The following is a 15,675-nucleotide window of genomic DNA, read 5'->3' on the forward strand; positions in this document are numbered from 1 at the left end:
CTGGGTTCCTCCTCACAGTCCCCCGCCGAAGCCCCTGCCCTTCAGAGGGCGAAAGCCTCACTCCCCATGGACACGCTGCCCTACTGGACTCTTCTATCAACACTCCAAGGACTTCCCACCCTGTGGCCAAGTCCCTGGAAGACTTGGTTTTCAGCACAAAGGACTTGGTAAAGATCCGCTCATGAAGATGTCTTTCCTGCCTGCTTCCTCAAGGCAGGCTGGGTGTAAATAGCAGAGCTGACTGGATCAAAGCCACCACTGGGTAAAACGACTGCCTTGCCACTACTACTGTACACATTTCCTATTTACAGTTTTCATGTATGTTATATATATATTATAAATATATTGTGTATATATACATATGCAACGTTTTATATTTTTCATGGATATGTTTTTATCATTTCAAAGAATGTGTGTTTCACATTTCTTGGACTATTTTTTTAGTGGCTCTTCAATCATGCATTTTGTACACCCCTAACAACATGATACATGATGTACTCAGTAATAAAAGCCTTCTGATGTGTCACTGCACCTGCTGTGGGAGTCTTCCTCTGCAAGGATGGGGTACATGAAGTCTCTGTCCCCCTCCCCCCACCTTCTGCCTCTCCCTCCTCATTCCCCTGTCCCTCTTTCTCCCCCCTCCCCTCCCCTCCTTCTCTTGCCTCACGTAGGAAGGGTGGAGGTCAGCACAGACTGGGGGGGGGCCGGTGTGGAGGGGTGGAGGTGACACCCTGCCCGGCCGCTGGGTCCAGCAGTGGTCCCATGAGGCTGAGGGCTGCTGACAGATAAAGGCCCGGAAAGGCTCCAGAAGAGCTGAGATGAGCACTTCTCAGGTGGGGCCAGGGTTGCGATTCCTGCGACCTAGGCCCTCTGCCAGCTCCGCCCTGCCAGCCAGCCTCCAGGCACCTGCCAGCTCCCAAGAGCCACTATGCCCAACTCTTCCCACTTGTGTGCCAGTGACATCGTGGGTTTACTGGTGGGAGTATTTAGGCCACAGATATCAATGACTACCAGGAAGCCCTTTGTTTCCTCTAGAGGATGAACAAGTCAGGGTTTCCTCCTTCCCTCCCTCTCCCCCCCCCCCTTTTTTTTTTTTGGTCTGGTCGTGGGGCCTAAACTCTGGGCCTGGGCGCTGTCCCTCAGCTCTTCAGCTCAAGGCTAGTGCTCTACCACTTGAGCCACAGTGCCACTTCCGGCTTTTTTCTTTTTGCTTATGTGGTGCTGAGGAATCAAACCCAGGGCCTCATGCATGCAAGGCAAGTGCTTTTCCACTGAGCCATCTTCCCAGCCCTTCCCCCCCCCCCCCAATTTACATCCCTTCCTCCTTTCCCCACGTTTCACTGCTACAGTTTGTGTTTCTTCCTATAAAATGTAGGACCTAGCCCAGCGCAGGTAGCTCATACCTGTAATCCTAGCTACTCAGTAGGCTGAGATCTGAGGATCACGGTTCAAATCCAGCTAGGGCAAGGAAGTCCATGAGACTCTTTTTTTTTTTTTTGCTAGTCGTGGGACCTGAACTCCGTGAGACTCTTATCTCCAATAAACCACCAGAAAACTGGAAGTAGTACTGAAGAGCTCAGGGACAGCACTCAGGCCCAGAGCTCAAGCCCCAGGACCGACAAAAAAAAAAAAAAGTAAGACCTAGTATACTCTGCCAGTAGCGATCATCTCCTGAGCATCAGGTTTACTCATGGGTCTTCAAGGCCCAGGCTGACACCCCAGAACAGCCCCAGCTTCAATCCCAGAAGCTCTGCTTTTCACATAGTAGGATTTGTTTAACAAAACCTGTTTTTGTTTTGTTTTTAAAGTTTGAGCCAGGCACCAGTGGCGCATGTCTGTAATCCTACCTACTCAGGAGGCTGAGATCTGAGGATGGTGGTTCAAAGCCAGCCCAGACAGGAAATTCCATGAGACTCTTATCTCCATTTAATCACCAAAACACCAGAAATGAAACTGGCTCAAGTGAAAGCACTAAAAAAAAACCTAGAGAAAGAAAAACCTCAGGGACAGCACCCAGGCCCCAAGTTCGAGCCCTAGTACACACACACACACACACACACACACACACACACACACACACACACACACACACACACACACACACACACACACACACACAGAATTAATTTGAACTACATGGAGAGATCCAGGGTACAACGATTCCCCAGACTGCCAAGGAGTCCACACCTCAGGCAGCCAGGAGCTACAGCGGGGCTGGCTGCCCCTGTGGACAGCCACGAACTCAGCTGGTTTGTTTGCATTGCGCATCGCTCACCCAGGCCCTGGCAGCGTTGGGCCTGGGAGGCCCTGAATTCCAGCTAGCTGGCTTCTCTCAGAGTCGGGTCCCGAGCAGACAGAAGCACAAAGTGGTTCTACCTTTAGCCCCTGCTGGAGTGGCATGTGAGGAACGCATCTGAGAAAAGCAAGAACTCATTTTAATTGAATATGTTATTTTCACTTTCCTTCTCCCTCCCACCCCAAAGGGAGAGCCAATCAGCAGCCAGTTCTGAGAGGGAGGCTCAGGATGTAGCATTCCCAGAGAAAGTACAGGAGAGGCAGGGCAAGTGCAGGCCCTATGCGTCATCCCAGATGTCCTGGGGGTGCCGAGGGCTGGGGGAAGGGAGGGGAGCCACACAAGAGAAATTCTCATTTAGAAAAGCGACATCCGCCAATGCTGGAGGAGGGGGTAAGGGGCGGTTAGTTCTATTTCTCAACTCCTTGATCACCTCTTCCTCTGGTGAAGGGGGAAAGATCTGGAAAGCCAGAAGAGATCCATTAAAGTCTGTATCCAACTTGGATATTGGAGCAGAAGATGGGGTGAGGGTGGGAGGTGGGGGGAGCAGGACCAGCAGAGGTTGCAGGAGGAGCCTGCAGGCATGGAGCATGGTGGCCTCCTGGCCCTTTGGGACCAGCTTCCAGGACAAGCTCTGTAGCCTGCAGATCCCATAAACTGAGAGGTGCAGGGGCGGGGCATGGGATTCCCATGGCTCCAGGTGAAGACTGAGGCTTGGCTGGGGGCAAGGGGCCCGGGCAATACTCCATGTCTCTGTCACAGCCACCCCTGGAACTTGCTGGCTCTTGGAAATCGAAGAGTGTGGGCATCAGGACAGATGGGTGGGGCACTTGCGGGGGGGGGCATACTCGAGGCCCCAGATCTTCTACCAGGCCTTAGGTTTCTAGACAGGGATTCTGCCACTGGTGGTCTTTGTGATAGATGGGAGCTCTGCTCCAAGTCTGCATTTCAGCAGCCTCTCAAGACTGCGGAGGGGACTCACCCAGAGCCTTGGCCATAGACAAGGATGGGTGTAGCCTCTGGGAGGCAGGTCAGGACGAGGCTGGGTGGGGGTTGGCGGGTGGGCAAGCGGCCACACTCTCCTGCAGAAAGTCCTGGGGAGCAGGGGCCAGGGTCTGGGGGCTGCAACGCTACACAGCTGGAATCCATTTGTTGTCCTCGTTATAGAGGAAAGACTGCTTCCCTGGGAGCTGCGGCTTGTACGTGGCTGCAGAGAGACAGAGAGAGCATGAAGAGGGGCAGAAGATGGCCCAGGTGCCCAGACTCCAACTTTGCCCCCTCCCCGCCCCCCACTAGCCCCAAACCCTACCTGTGGAGACAGGGGGAGGTACTGGCTGGTTATATGGCTCATAGCTGGCCAAGGATGGCTTTGAACTATGGCTCTGGCATTAACACTTTTTAACTTGTTTGATTGAATCTGTAAAAGTATTTTCTATGGAATTTTATAACATGGAATTAAGCCATATTCTTTTTCTTTTTTTTAAGTGCCAGGAGGGCTTGAACTCAGGCCCTTGAGCTCTCTCCCTTAGCTTTTTTTACTCAAGGCTGCCATTCTACCACGTGAACCATACCTCCATGTCCAGCTTTTTGCTGGTTAACAAATTGGAGATAAGAGTCTCCCTGACTTTTCCTCCTGGGCTGACTTCAAACCACAATCCTCAGATCTCAGCCTTCTGAGTACTTAGGATTACAGATGTGAACCACCAGTGCCTACCTAAAGTTATATATATAACTATAATTATATATATATATATAATATGACTTTATTGTTGTTATTAAAGTGTTGTACAGAAGGGTTACCATGTCACAAGTCAGGTAATGAGTACAATCCTTTTTGGACAATGTCACCCTTTCCTTCGCTTTCCCCCAGTTTCCCCCTCCTGTCCCTGCCCACAAGTTACATAGTTCATGCTCCACATAGTGTCTACTGAATACCATGACTTCATTTGTTCACCTATCCTCTCCCATTTCTGTGTCCCCCTCCCCCCTTTGCCCTCCCTAAAAAGATAAAACCCCAAAGCAAAAAAACAGACAACAACAACAACAATAACCAAAACCAACTCATGTCTCCATTTCCTGGATAAAGCCATATTCTTAAAGAAGCAAGGAGCTAATTTAGCAGGGTTTTTTTTTTGGGGGGGGTCCGGTTGTGGGGCCTGAACTCTGGGCCTGGGCGCTGCCCCTCAGCTCTTCAGCTCAAGGCTAGCGCTCTACCACTTGAGCCACAGCGCCACTTCCAGCTTTTTTCTTTTTGCTTATGTGGTGCTGAGGAATTGAACCCAGGGCCTCAGGCATGCAAGCCAAGCGCTCTACCACCGAGCCACCTTCCCAGCCCCTAGCAGGGTTTGTTTTGCTTTAGTTCATTTCCAGAGTGGCAGAAGCCATGGAGATTGCAGACAAGGGTCTCTAGGAAATGAGCAGGCAGGACCAAGCAAAGCGGGGGAACTTTGCCGAGGTAACTTCGTGTCTTCTCAGTAGACAGTGAGGGAACTGGAGGGCAGCCTGGATGGATCTGTACCGTCTTGAGGCCATGAAGACAAGGTACCTGCTCTTGCATCTGCTGAGCAGGAAAGCCAGCATGGTGGAGCGGACCATGGTAGCAGCCATAGCTATACCTATGTGCCAGGTGCCACACACTCAGACACAGCTGCTAGAAGACCCAGCCCCACAGGGCCAGACAGCAATTCCTCCCATCCCCAGGCTCCTGGACCAAACTATGCTCTCCTGCCCTGACCAGAAGGACTCAGGTCAAAACCCTGCAGTCCTTAAAGGAGGGTTCCCTTAGGGAAGGAACCCAGAGGCCTAACTCCTCTGAGCATTTAAAACGCTGCTTATCCAAATGAACTCTAGGAATGGGAATATGCAGGAGTGGAAGGGGGGAGGGGGGCGTGTATTGGTGCTTATTTTTGCTTTTGGTTTTTTTTGGGGGGGGCAAGGAAGCACAGAAAGGGAGGAGGAAGGATGAACAAGTACAGTCATGGTACTCAGCTGACACCATATGGAAAATGAACCATGCAACTTGTGGGCAGGAATGGGAAGGGGAAACTGAGGGAAAGTGAAGGAAGGGATAACATTGTCCAAAAAGAATTGTACTCATTACCTGACTTATGAAATGGTAACCTCTCTTTCATAGTAACAAAAAAAATCATACTTAAGAAGAAAACTGCTGGGTACTGGTGGCTCACGCCTGTAATCCTAATTACTCAGGAGGCTGAGATCTGAGGACCACAGTTCAAAGCCAGCTCGGGCAGGAAAGTCTATGAGACTCTTATCTCTAATAAACCACTCAGAAAACCGGATGTGGTGCTGTGGCTCAAGTGGTAGAGTGCTCACCTTGAGCTGAAGAGCTGAGGGACAGCACCCAGGCCCAGAGTTCAAGCCCATGACTGACAATAAAATAAAATAAAATAATCCTTTTTTTTTTGGGGGGGGGGTCAATTGTGGAGCTTAAACTCAGGGCCCGGGGCGCAGTCCTGAGCTCTTTTACTGAAGGCTGGTGCTCTACCACTTTGAGCCACAGTGCTACTTTCTGCTTTCTAATGGTTAACTGGAGATAAGAGTCTCCTGCCCAGGCTGCCTTGGAACCATGATCTTCAGACCTCAGCCTCCTGGCGTAGCCAGGATTGCTGACAGTGAGTCACCAGCAGCCATTTTTGTTTTATCATCTCGACATCTACAAGGTCAGAGCTAGACTGGCCTTCTCGCCTCTGCACTGTCCTCATCTGGGACGAGGAGGGGGGTCTCACTCACCGGGCGAGCCTGCCAGCCCCGGCCCTCCCCCTGGCAGGAGCATGGCAGCGCTAGCTGCTTCTGAAGGGCCCCGAGTGCCATCTGCGCTTGGCCTCCTCCTCCTCCTCCTCCTCAGGCACTCACTCTTCACATCTGTCAGCCCCGGATGTCACCAGTTCTAGCCTTTGTCAGGGCCACCAGCTCCACAGCTGCCATTGCCATTAGAGCCTTAGCTACAGGTCTATGGGGAAGTACAGAGACGCCCACCCACCCCGCCCCGGCCACGCCCCTTGCCGGCCCCGCCCACCCATGGCCCCGCCTCGTTCCTGGCCGCGCCCCCAAGCTCGGGCTCCGGCCCCGCCCCCGGCCCGGTCGGCCCCGCCCACCCTGGCCCAGGCTCGGCTCCGGCCCCGCCCCTCGGAGTGTGCAGCTCAGGATTTTAGCCCCGGGTAGATCCCAATGGATCGACAAGGGAGTTCGCTGAAGCTCACACTGAGAGTGGTGGCCCGGTAGACTGTCCCGGGACTCCTTCATCACCGACAAGGCCTGGGCGCTGGGCCCGGCCACTAATACCACAAGCAGCTGTGCACAGCTTCTCTCCAGGTCTTCCCTGTCGGTGAAATACCTTGCACTAGAGCAGTGACTTCATTGCACATATTTATTCGTTTATATATGGTAGTAGGTATGCATTCAGGGAGCCACGGCCCGTCTTTTTGCTTTTAGCTTGCTTTTCTAATAGGGACTTGAACTGACTCCCAGGTTGGACTCAAACCATAATCTTCCTTGTCTCTACCTCCCAAGTAGCTGGAATTATAGGCATGAACTACTGTGCCCAGCCATATGTTAAAGAACAAGAGCTTTCCTGAGAAACTAACAAAAGCTACTATCTTCTTCCTAAAAACAAAACAAAACAATAAAAACAAAACAAAAGCTATCTAACCACTCCCAATTTGTAGACAAATCAGTCTCTCTCTGCTCCAAAGCCAGCCACTCTTTGACTTTTTTTTTTTTTTTGTCTTTTGTCAGCTGTGCGGCTTGAACTCTGGGCCTGAGCACTGTCCCTCAGCTCTTCAGCTCAAGGCTAGCGCTCTACCACTTGAGCCACAGCACCACTTCCGGTTTCCTGGTAGTTCATTGGAGATAGGAGTCTCATAACTTTCCTGCCCAGCCTGGCTGGATCCTCAGATCTCAACCTCCTTAGTACTCAGGATTACAGGTGTGAGCCACTGGCTCACCTTTGCAGGTTTCACTCATGGATCCCTGGCCTGTATCATCTGCAAGAGCCTATTCACTGTAAAAATCCAAAATCCTTTTATACTCTGAGACAGAGAACTGGTATCTCTTGTATGTAGCCCCATCCCCAGCCTCTGTGGCAGATAGCCTATACGTCAGCGGGTTTCGATGACCTAGAAATGACAAACATTCCCAGAAGATTTAGACTATACAATCATTTAGAGGAATTCTCTGACCTGGGCCAGGCATGCCTGACTGGGACCGCATCTCTGTCCACCGGCTGGTGTTGGACACGAATGATGCACTGGAGATATACTGCTTGGCAGGGCCTTCATAGTCCACGATATCGTACTGACCAGGGCCTGGGAGAGGCGGCTTCGGGGGCAGAGGCAGAGGCTGCGCTGAGAAGTTCAGGATGGGATTCCGCCTTGGAAAAAGACAAAATAGGAAAATATCAGTATTATTGTCTACTGGAGAAACATGGAACCACAGCCAAGGCTCACTTGGGCTGGGGGAGGCTTGCTCATGGACCTATGCAGAGCTGTTTCCACTGCTTATGAACCTTTGGGACCCCTGGGGCTCAGTTTCCTCTCATGCCCAAGGGTGATCATAGCAGTACCTGCTTTGTGGCTTGTTGTCAGGGTTAAATAAGACAGTGTATTTGAATAAAACTGGGCACTCAGGACCAGTCCTGGCCCCCAGTGGGAACTCATAATACCTTCTAGCTGTTGAGCTAATCAGAATGCATTGATCACATCTACCAACTGGTAGTGCTTACCTGGTGGCCTTGGTGATTGACTTGTAATGTCTGCCATGGCCAGAGAATGGCAAGAGTCATCCCACAATGAGAAGATCTCTAGAGACCATTACAGCATTGGTGATCTGGAATCCTGCTAAAACACTGGGCTGGGAATGTAGTGGTCTCTGCATGACATTAACTACATCAACACTGGAACCAGTACTTGAGTCTAAATCTTCTAACTGATTCATTCTGGGACTCCATTTTCCCACCTGTTAACTGAGGGAGTTGGATAAGATGACCTTTGGGGTCTCTTTCAACTATGACGATGTATTGGGACTTTTTGCACAGTTCCCTAGATCACCAGGCATCCTTGGGGCTCTCAGGCACCCGGGCCCCTCGGCCACTACACAGCGGGAAGGGCTGCCTCACACCTACAGCTTCTTCCTTCAAGGTTTCTCACCGAAAGGAGATGGAAGCTTCTCAATGCACAATGGCCCAGAGAGCATGCTTCATTTCAAAGCACAAAAGACACACAACGATTCCTCCTCCCTTGACTGCTTTGGCCCACCATTTTCTCAAACCCAAAGAGCCAGGGACTGAGAAGTCTACTGAAGCTCCCTCACTGTGTGAGGGCGGGACTACAGGCTTGGAGGGGAAACTTGCCCCACCCCAGTATCCAGGGAAGAACTCGATGTAGGATTCATCAGTAGCCTCTTTCCTCATAAACCAGCACTGCCTTCTCCCTGGTCTGGGTCTGGTACCCCTTCCCAAGCACCCCAGAAATTTGATAGGTGTATGACTGGTCTCCCTGACCAGTGTGTGAGGCTGGAATCGTCCTATGAAGTCACTGTCAGTCTGAGTCAGCCCATGATGCTAGCTCCCACTTTGTTCTTGATGAAAACCATGAGGTACCTGCTCCCCTAAGCATGGTCAACAAGCAGTGGAGCAGGCTAAGCCCCAGCCCTACCAGCACTCCCGGCCAAAGTGGGCTAGAGCAGCCCCTTCCTGCACTTCATCACTGCTCAGCGCCCTCTTTCCAATGCTAGGGGTCCTCAGAGAACATGGGCCTACCAGGCATTCTTGGGAGTCCAGGCTGCTGTGTTCAAGGACACAGACCCGGATGTCCTCCGGGTGTCCATGGCCCCAGTGCAGATGCACACCCAGACAGCGCTGTGTCTGGATGTCCCTTCCTTATTCCTTGTGTCCCTGGCTTCCCTAAGCCTCAGTTTCTTTGTAAAATGCCAGGCACCAGTGGCTCATACCTGTTATCCTAGCTACTCAGGAGGCTGAGATCTGAGGATTATGGTTCAAAGCCAGCCTGGACAGGAAAGTCTATGAGACTCTTATCTCCAGTAAACCATCAGAAAACTGGAAGTGGTGCTGTGGCTCAAGTGATAGGGCACTAGCCTTGAGCTGAAGAGCTGAAGGACAGCGCCCAGGCCCAGAGTTCAAGCCCCATGACCAACAACAACAACAACAGAAAAAAATGGTGGGTGGTGGGACCTGGGGTGGTCAGGGAGATGAGCAGCTCGCCCCGTGTTACTCTCTTCACAGGGCTTCTGTTGGCAGAGAGTTTAAGACTCTGCACTGAGAGTACACAGAGACCAATTCCTGGTGGGCAATTGTGGAAATCTACCCTGGAAGGGTCAGCAGGCAAGAAAGGGCATAGCCGGGCGCTGGTGGCTCACGCCTGTAATCCTAGCTACTCAGGAGGCTGAGATCTGAGGATCGCGGTTCAAAGCCAGCCCGGGCAGGAGAGACCGTGAGACTCCTATCTCCAACAAACCACCAGAAAACCAGAAGTGGCGCTGTAGCTCAAGTGGTAGAGCACTCGCCTTGAGCTGAAGAGCTGAGGGACAGCGCCCAGGCCCAGAGTTCAAGCCCCACGGCCGACCAAAAAAAAAAAAAAAAAGAAAAGAAAGGGCATAGTAGGGACACCGCGGGGAAAGAGGGAGCCCCATAGGAAGGGAGGACAGACAGACACCAGGAGACAGAGGCCCAGCCCCTCTGCCGCCTTCAGCCTCCAGCCCCCATCACCCGTGGGATGTTCAAGTCCCCCCATCTCTACCACAGAAGGCTCCCGTGTGGCCACTCCACGAAGCCTAGTTGCCTGACCTGCCCCCACATTCCCTTCTAGGGCCAGGAAGACCCTCCTCCACTCTTTCACCACCCCCGCAGGAATCCTCCATGGTAGACCTCTGGAGGGAGATGGACCAGTGTGGGTGGTCACTACTGGTGAGGTGACCAGAGGGGGTCCCTGTGAAGGCTCTGGTCCCATAGCACAGATTTCCATGCTTTCGTGTGTGTGTGTGTGTGTGTGTGTGTGTGTGTTGGTCGTGGGGCCTGAAACCTGGGTCTGGGCACTGTCCCTCAGCTCTTCAGCTCAAGGCTAGCGCTCTACCACTTGAGCCACAGCACTACTTCCGGCTTTTTCTGTTTATGTGGTGCTGAGGAATCGAACCCAGGGCCTCATGCATGCAAGGCAAGCACTCTACCACTGAGCCACCTTTCCAGCCCCAGATTTCCACAGTCTCTGTGTGAAGCCAGCAAGGTCCCAGAGCCGCTGGCCCTCATGCCATGCGGGGCTGATGGCTGGTGTCCCAGTAGGAGCCAGCAGCTGATGAAAGGCAGACAGACAAAAAAGCCAGCAGCTCAGGGGCACTGTGACCTGCAAGTCTTCTCCAGGATGCCACTGCTGAGTGACAAAGGGCAAAGCCAGCCCTGCCCCAAGGAAGCAAAGCATCCATCAAAGGCTCAGATTTGCCCCACTGGAGTTAAGGGTGTTGGAAGCTTCCAGTAAACATCCTGGGGGAGTTACACACTCCCAGACACAGGATCCCTATGGGGAGGGGGTTCCCAGGCCTGGTGTGGGGGGGCGGGTGGTGGAAATAAAGGCAGCTGACCAGCAGGGAGGGGATGTAGTATCTGGTCCTGGGTGGGTGGTGGGTGACAGATGACTTTTCTTGGGAAGATGCAGCCCCTGCCTTGCTTGTAATTAGTCTGCGGGAGCAGGGACTGTGAGGGTGTGAGATATGATGTAATTGCCAGAGTTGGAGCCCAGCCCGGGGCTTGATCCCGGGGCTCCAGCTGTGACAGGACAGCAAGCCTGTGCAAACCCAGTGGCTTAAACCTCCAGGAAGTGGATGAAGGGCGTTTCTTGTCCTGGCTGCGAGCGAGCGAGTCGGAGGGCCGAGCTGGGAGGGCCTGCCATCTGCAAAGCCCTGAGCAGGACTCGCCCTCCGCCTCTGAGTCACATGGCGGGTCCTGGGGACCTGCAGGGCCTCCACAAGGGAAAGCTTGTGACACTCGCTCCGCTTCTAAAGACACCGTGGAAGCCCGTAAATCCTCTCTGCTCTGAGTCAGCGCGGTGGCCGAAGCCCGGCCACGGGGTACAGAGCCGGGCCCTGGCACAGCACACCTGACCTCCTGGAACCCTGGAGAAAGCTCCCAGGTCCCTGGCCCGGTCTGAGTGAGGGTGACCGCGGGCACAGCTGCCCTCCGAGGCTGGACACCCGGGCACAGGGGCCTCGCTGCCCTGCACAAACATGAAGTCTGGAGGCAGACGCCCTCCAGGCCGGCGACAGCGTCTTCATCATTTGGCCTACAGGGCAGATACTTCTCTTTCTTGTAGTCCACAGTGTCATGTTCTTGCTTTGTCAGTAAAGCCTGGGGTTCCTCCGCTTCCTCTTTTCCATGTATTTTGTCTTGTTTTCCCAAGATGGGGATCTTGCTTCGTAATCCTTAAAGATTCTCCCACCTCTGCCTCCCGAGGGCTGCAATTTGTACAGAGGTGCACTGCCATAAACGGCTCCGGTTCCATTTTGAAATGTGCATTGTGCACCCCTCTCCCTCCCCCATCGGTGGTCCAGGCTGGCTCTGATGACTTCTCTGTGACAAGTGCTGGGGTCCTGAGAGCGAAGAACCTGAGCTAGGAGACACTGGGTCTCACAGCACCCTCTCCTGCAGGCCTTGTCAGGTCCTTTAATGTGCCAGACCCCCACCCCCAGCCCACCCCAGGGACTGTGGACAGTACACCACAGCCCCCAGCCATACTACCAGGATCTCTTCATTCCAGATGGCTCAAAAAGGCCATGCCACTGCACTGCTCCACCCAGTACCCCTGGGCTGTCTGTGGCCAGGACCCGGGGGCCTGTGTGAGCCTGCATTGCTGCCTGCTTTCCTGAGGTCGTCCCGGGTGGGCCTGGCTGAGAGGTTGGGTGCCCCGCTGACCTGAGGCTTCCAGTGTCCAGCCGTGACCCAGGAAGCCACAGGGCGGCTGACGGGACAGTCAGCGCCGTGACAATGATCGCCACTGCTCCTCCAAACTGAGCAAAGGCCAAAAAGCCATTTCTCTTGGAAAAACTGTAAGAACTTGAGTGTGGTCCACTCTCCTACCCACTTTCAAAGTTTCCTTGATGAAGTTTCCAGAGTCAGACTCAAGTCCCACCAGTCCATGTCTTAATACATCCACAGCCTATGGAGTGATGTCAGCTATACTAAGAATAATAACTAGAAGTCTGGGGGGGGGGGGGGGGGAGATCACAGGTGTGAGTGACCAGCAGCCTGGCTTGTCTCCACTTTTATTTTTTTTTAAGCTGAGTTAATATTAAGTCACCATTTGGACCTACTGTGCACCTAAACATAATTTTAATTCTGAAAGTAACCTTACGAGACACAAATAGCTCACACTTTTACTTTACATGGGTAGAAGGCTCAGAAAGGTTTGCCCATAACCCAAGGTCGCACAGCATAAAAACAGCAGAGCCAATAGGACTCATTCACACCCAGTGAGACCAAAGGAAGACACTTTTAGGGGTGCAATGCCTCTGTGTGTCTGATCATATAAAATAATATCTATCAAAATGAACTCCAGGAAAAGGAAACGAGAGGTTTGTTCTCTGTTGTTGTTGTTGTTGTTTTCTTTTTGTCTTGTTTGGTAGTTTATCTGTCTTGGGAGGGGGAGGGGGAGGGGGAACAAATGCAGCAGCGGTCCTCACTAGACACTGTGTTGAAAATGAACTCTACAACTTGTGGATGGGGCCAGGAGGGAAAAACTGAGCATGAGGGAAGAGGTGACATTGTCCAAAAAGGAAATGCATCCATCACACGACTGGTGTAACTGTACCACCACCTTTACAAGAACAATTTAAAAATATTTACAAACTGGAAGCAAAGCTGTGGCTCCAAGTGGTAGAGCACTAACCTTGGGTGAAAGAGCTCAGGGACAGCGCCCAGGCCCCAAGTTCAAGCCCCACGACCAACCAAGAAAAAAAAATTACAAAAAAAAAAATTAACAGAAATGGTGTTATAATGTGTTTGTAGCTTTAACTACATATCACTATCCTATTATACTGTGAAATTTATGTAATCATTTAATCTCAGTAAGACATTAGTATAAAAAAAAGAAGTGGTACTGTGTCTCCAAGTGGTAGAGCACCAGCCTTGAGCAAAAGAGCTGAGAGACAGTGCCCAGGCCCTGAGTTCAAGACCCATGACTGACAAATACATATATCAGAACCAGAGTTTAGGTCCAGCAGGTGTGATCAGCCTCCCTGGTTCTGTGTGTCCTGTCAGACTGGTTAGAACAGTGGAACAAGGCCAGCACCCACCAAGTGCAGATTCATGATGACTTGAGAAACTTCCAGACAGTCCCCAGCAGGGTCCTGGGGCGCCTAAGTTAGCTGTGTGGACTCAGGAAAACCCCTCTGCTTTTTCCTCTATCAAGTAAGAATAAGTATTCCTACAGCAGGGCTCACAGGATAATTAGGTGAACCTTTAAGTTCCTAGCACACACCATGCATTCACCAAATATTAACTGAACACCTATTACATGCTCTGGGCCCCAAGAGTTTGGTAGAAATCCCTCCCCATTCTGTCCATGTGAGGCTCCTCCTCCCCAGGCACTGACTGGCCAAAAAACAAACAAAGGAGGAGGAAAAGGAGGAGGAGGAGGAAGAGGAGGAGGAGGAATAATAATAATAATAATAGTAATCAGGACTCACGGAATCTGGGCTTTTTTCAGAACTTTGGTGTGCTCATTCAGGTTGTAATAGCCAGGCCCCGGGCCTGAGGTGTGCAGCTTGACTCCACGATCGGTTTTCGATTTGAAACAAGACATTAAAGTCTTGGGCGACTGCTTCACAAGGGACTCGTTGACATTGTAATGCCCTAAACAGAAAGGAGCAGGAGCACGGAATGAGGGCTCTTCTCAGCCTCCTCCCCTCCCCACACATCCAAGGCCGCCTTGGCTAGGGGGCAGCCTCCCTGAGGCGGCCCAGGGTGCAGAGGGCTGAGCCGGGGGATGGGGGGATGAGGTGGGACAGAAGGCCAGGGGAGACTCAAAGTCGCATTCCCCATGGTGGGGCTGCAGGCTGTGTCTGCGGGAGCCCGTGGCTGGCACCCCCCTCCATTCTCCGCACTAAATAGTTATTAATGCCAGAGGCTGTTCACCAACCAAGGACAGGACGGGACTCAGCTGGGCCCAGCGGCCGGTCCCACACGCACCACAGCCACCCTCCAGGCCACGCTGCGTGGTAGGAAGTGGGAGGCGTTCTTGGACACCATGCGGATGGATGTCGCCCAAGTGACAAGTAATTATGGTAAAGGGAAAGTTCCAGATGCCAGGCCACACACAGCAGTAGCTGTGGGCAGTGCCAATGCCTGATGCCCACGTCCCAAGGCAGGGCTGTGGGAGGGGTGGCTAAGCGGGAAGCCTGCAGGCTGTGAGACAGAGCAGGAAATTAAAACCCAGAGGTCAGTGTGCCAGAGGACACAGCTGGGTTAAAACAGACTGGAATCCAGAAACATCCATCATACACACATGCACGTGTGTACATACACACACGCGTGTGTGCACATATACACATACATTTTAAAATGGCATGTGTGCATGCAGAAAACTAGAACCTTTTGGGGAAATAATGGCACTGTGAGTGAGGAAAGTATTTCCAATTTTCTAAACTTTATACATTTACTTTTTATTGTTCTCAGTAGAGTTTGCTTCTCCATTGCAAAGTACACAGAACAAGACGGGGGTCAGAGCAGCGGGGCATCCTGGCGGGGGGGGGGGCGGTGTGAAGGAAGGAGATGCAGAAGAAGAATCACTCTGTGCTGAGGGGCAGTTTAGTAACAAACATCAAAACCTTAGGTATTAGCCGAGTGCTGGTGGCTCATACCTGTAATCCTAGCTACTCAGGAGACTGAGATCTGAGCATCATAATTCAAAGCCAGCTCAGGTAGGAAAAGCTTGTGATATTCTTATCTCTAAGCACCAAAAAAACCAGGGGTAGAGCAGAGACTCAAGTGGTAGAGTGCCAGCCTTGAGCGAAGAGCTCAGGGTAAGAAAAAAAAGGGGGGCTGGGAAGGTGGCTCAGTGGTAGAGCGCTTGCCTTGCATGCCTGAGGCCCTGGGTTCGATTCCTCAGCACCACATAAGCAAAAAGAAAAAAGCCAGAAGAGGCACTGTGGCTCAAGTGGTAGAGCGCTAGCCTTGAGCTGAAGAGCTGAGGGACAGCGCCCAGGCCCAGAGTTCAGGCCCCACGACCAGGACCCCCCTCCCAAAAAAAAAATACTCATTACCTGACTTATATAACTGTAATCCTGCTGATGTCTCCTATAGAATAACAATTTAAAAAAAAAAAAAAAAAGCTCAGGGACAGTGCCTAGGCCCTAAGTTCAAG

At 52.1% G+C, this 15,675-nt stretch overlaps 1 protein-coding gene across 1 annotated transcript in view; it reads right to left on the minus strand.

The window, feature by feature from the left end:
- Window positions 1-2,989: 2,989 nt before the first annotated feature.
- The window catches only part of Stpg1 (sperm tail PG-rich repeat containing 1), a 34,640-nt gene continuing 21,954 nt past the window's right edge, over window positions 2,990-15,675 (minus strand). The window contains exons 6-8 of the mRNA XM_042688431.1: window positions 14,000-14,165; window positions 7,492-7,682; window positions 2,990-3,500 (exon numbers count right to left, since the gene is read on the minus strand). Coding sequence (XP_042544365.1) covers window positions 3,424-3,500; window positions 7,492-7,682; window positions 14,000-14,165 — 434 coding nt within the window. The 3' untranslated portion in view covers window positions 2,990-3,423. The remainder of the gene's footprint in view (window positions 3,501-7,491; window positions 7,683-13,999; window positions 14,166-15,675) is intronic.

This window comes from Dipodomys spectabilis, unplaced genomic scaffold, assembly GCF_019054845.1.
Source record: "Dipodomys spectabilis isolate Male_0828 unplaced genomic scaffold, ASM1905484v1 ptg000118l, whole genome shotgun sequence".
Taxonomy (NCBI): domain Eukaryota; kingdom Metazoa; phylum Chordata; class Mammalia; order Rodentia; family Heteromyidae; genus Dipodomys; species Dipodomys spectabilis.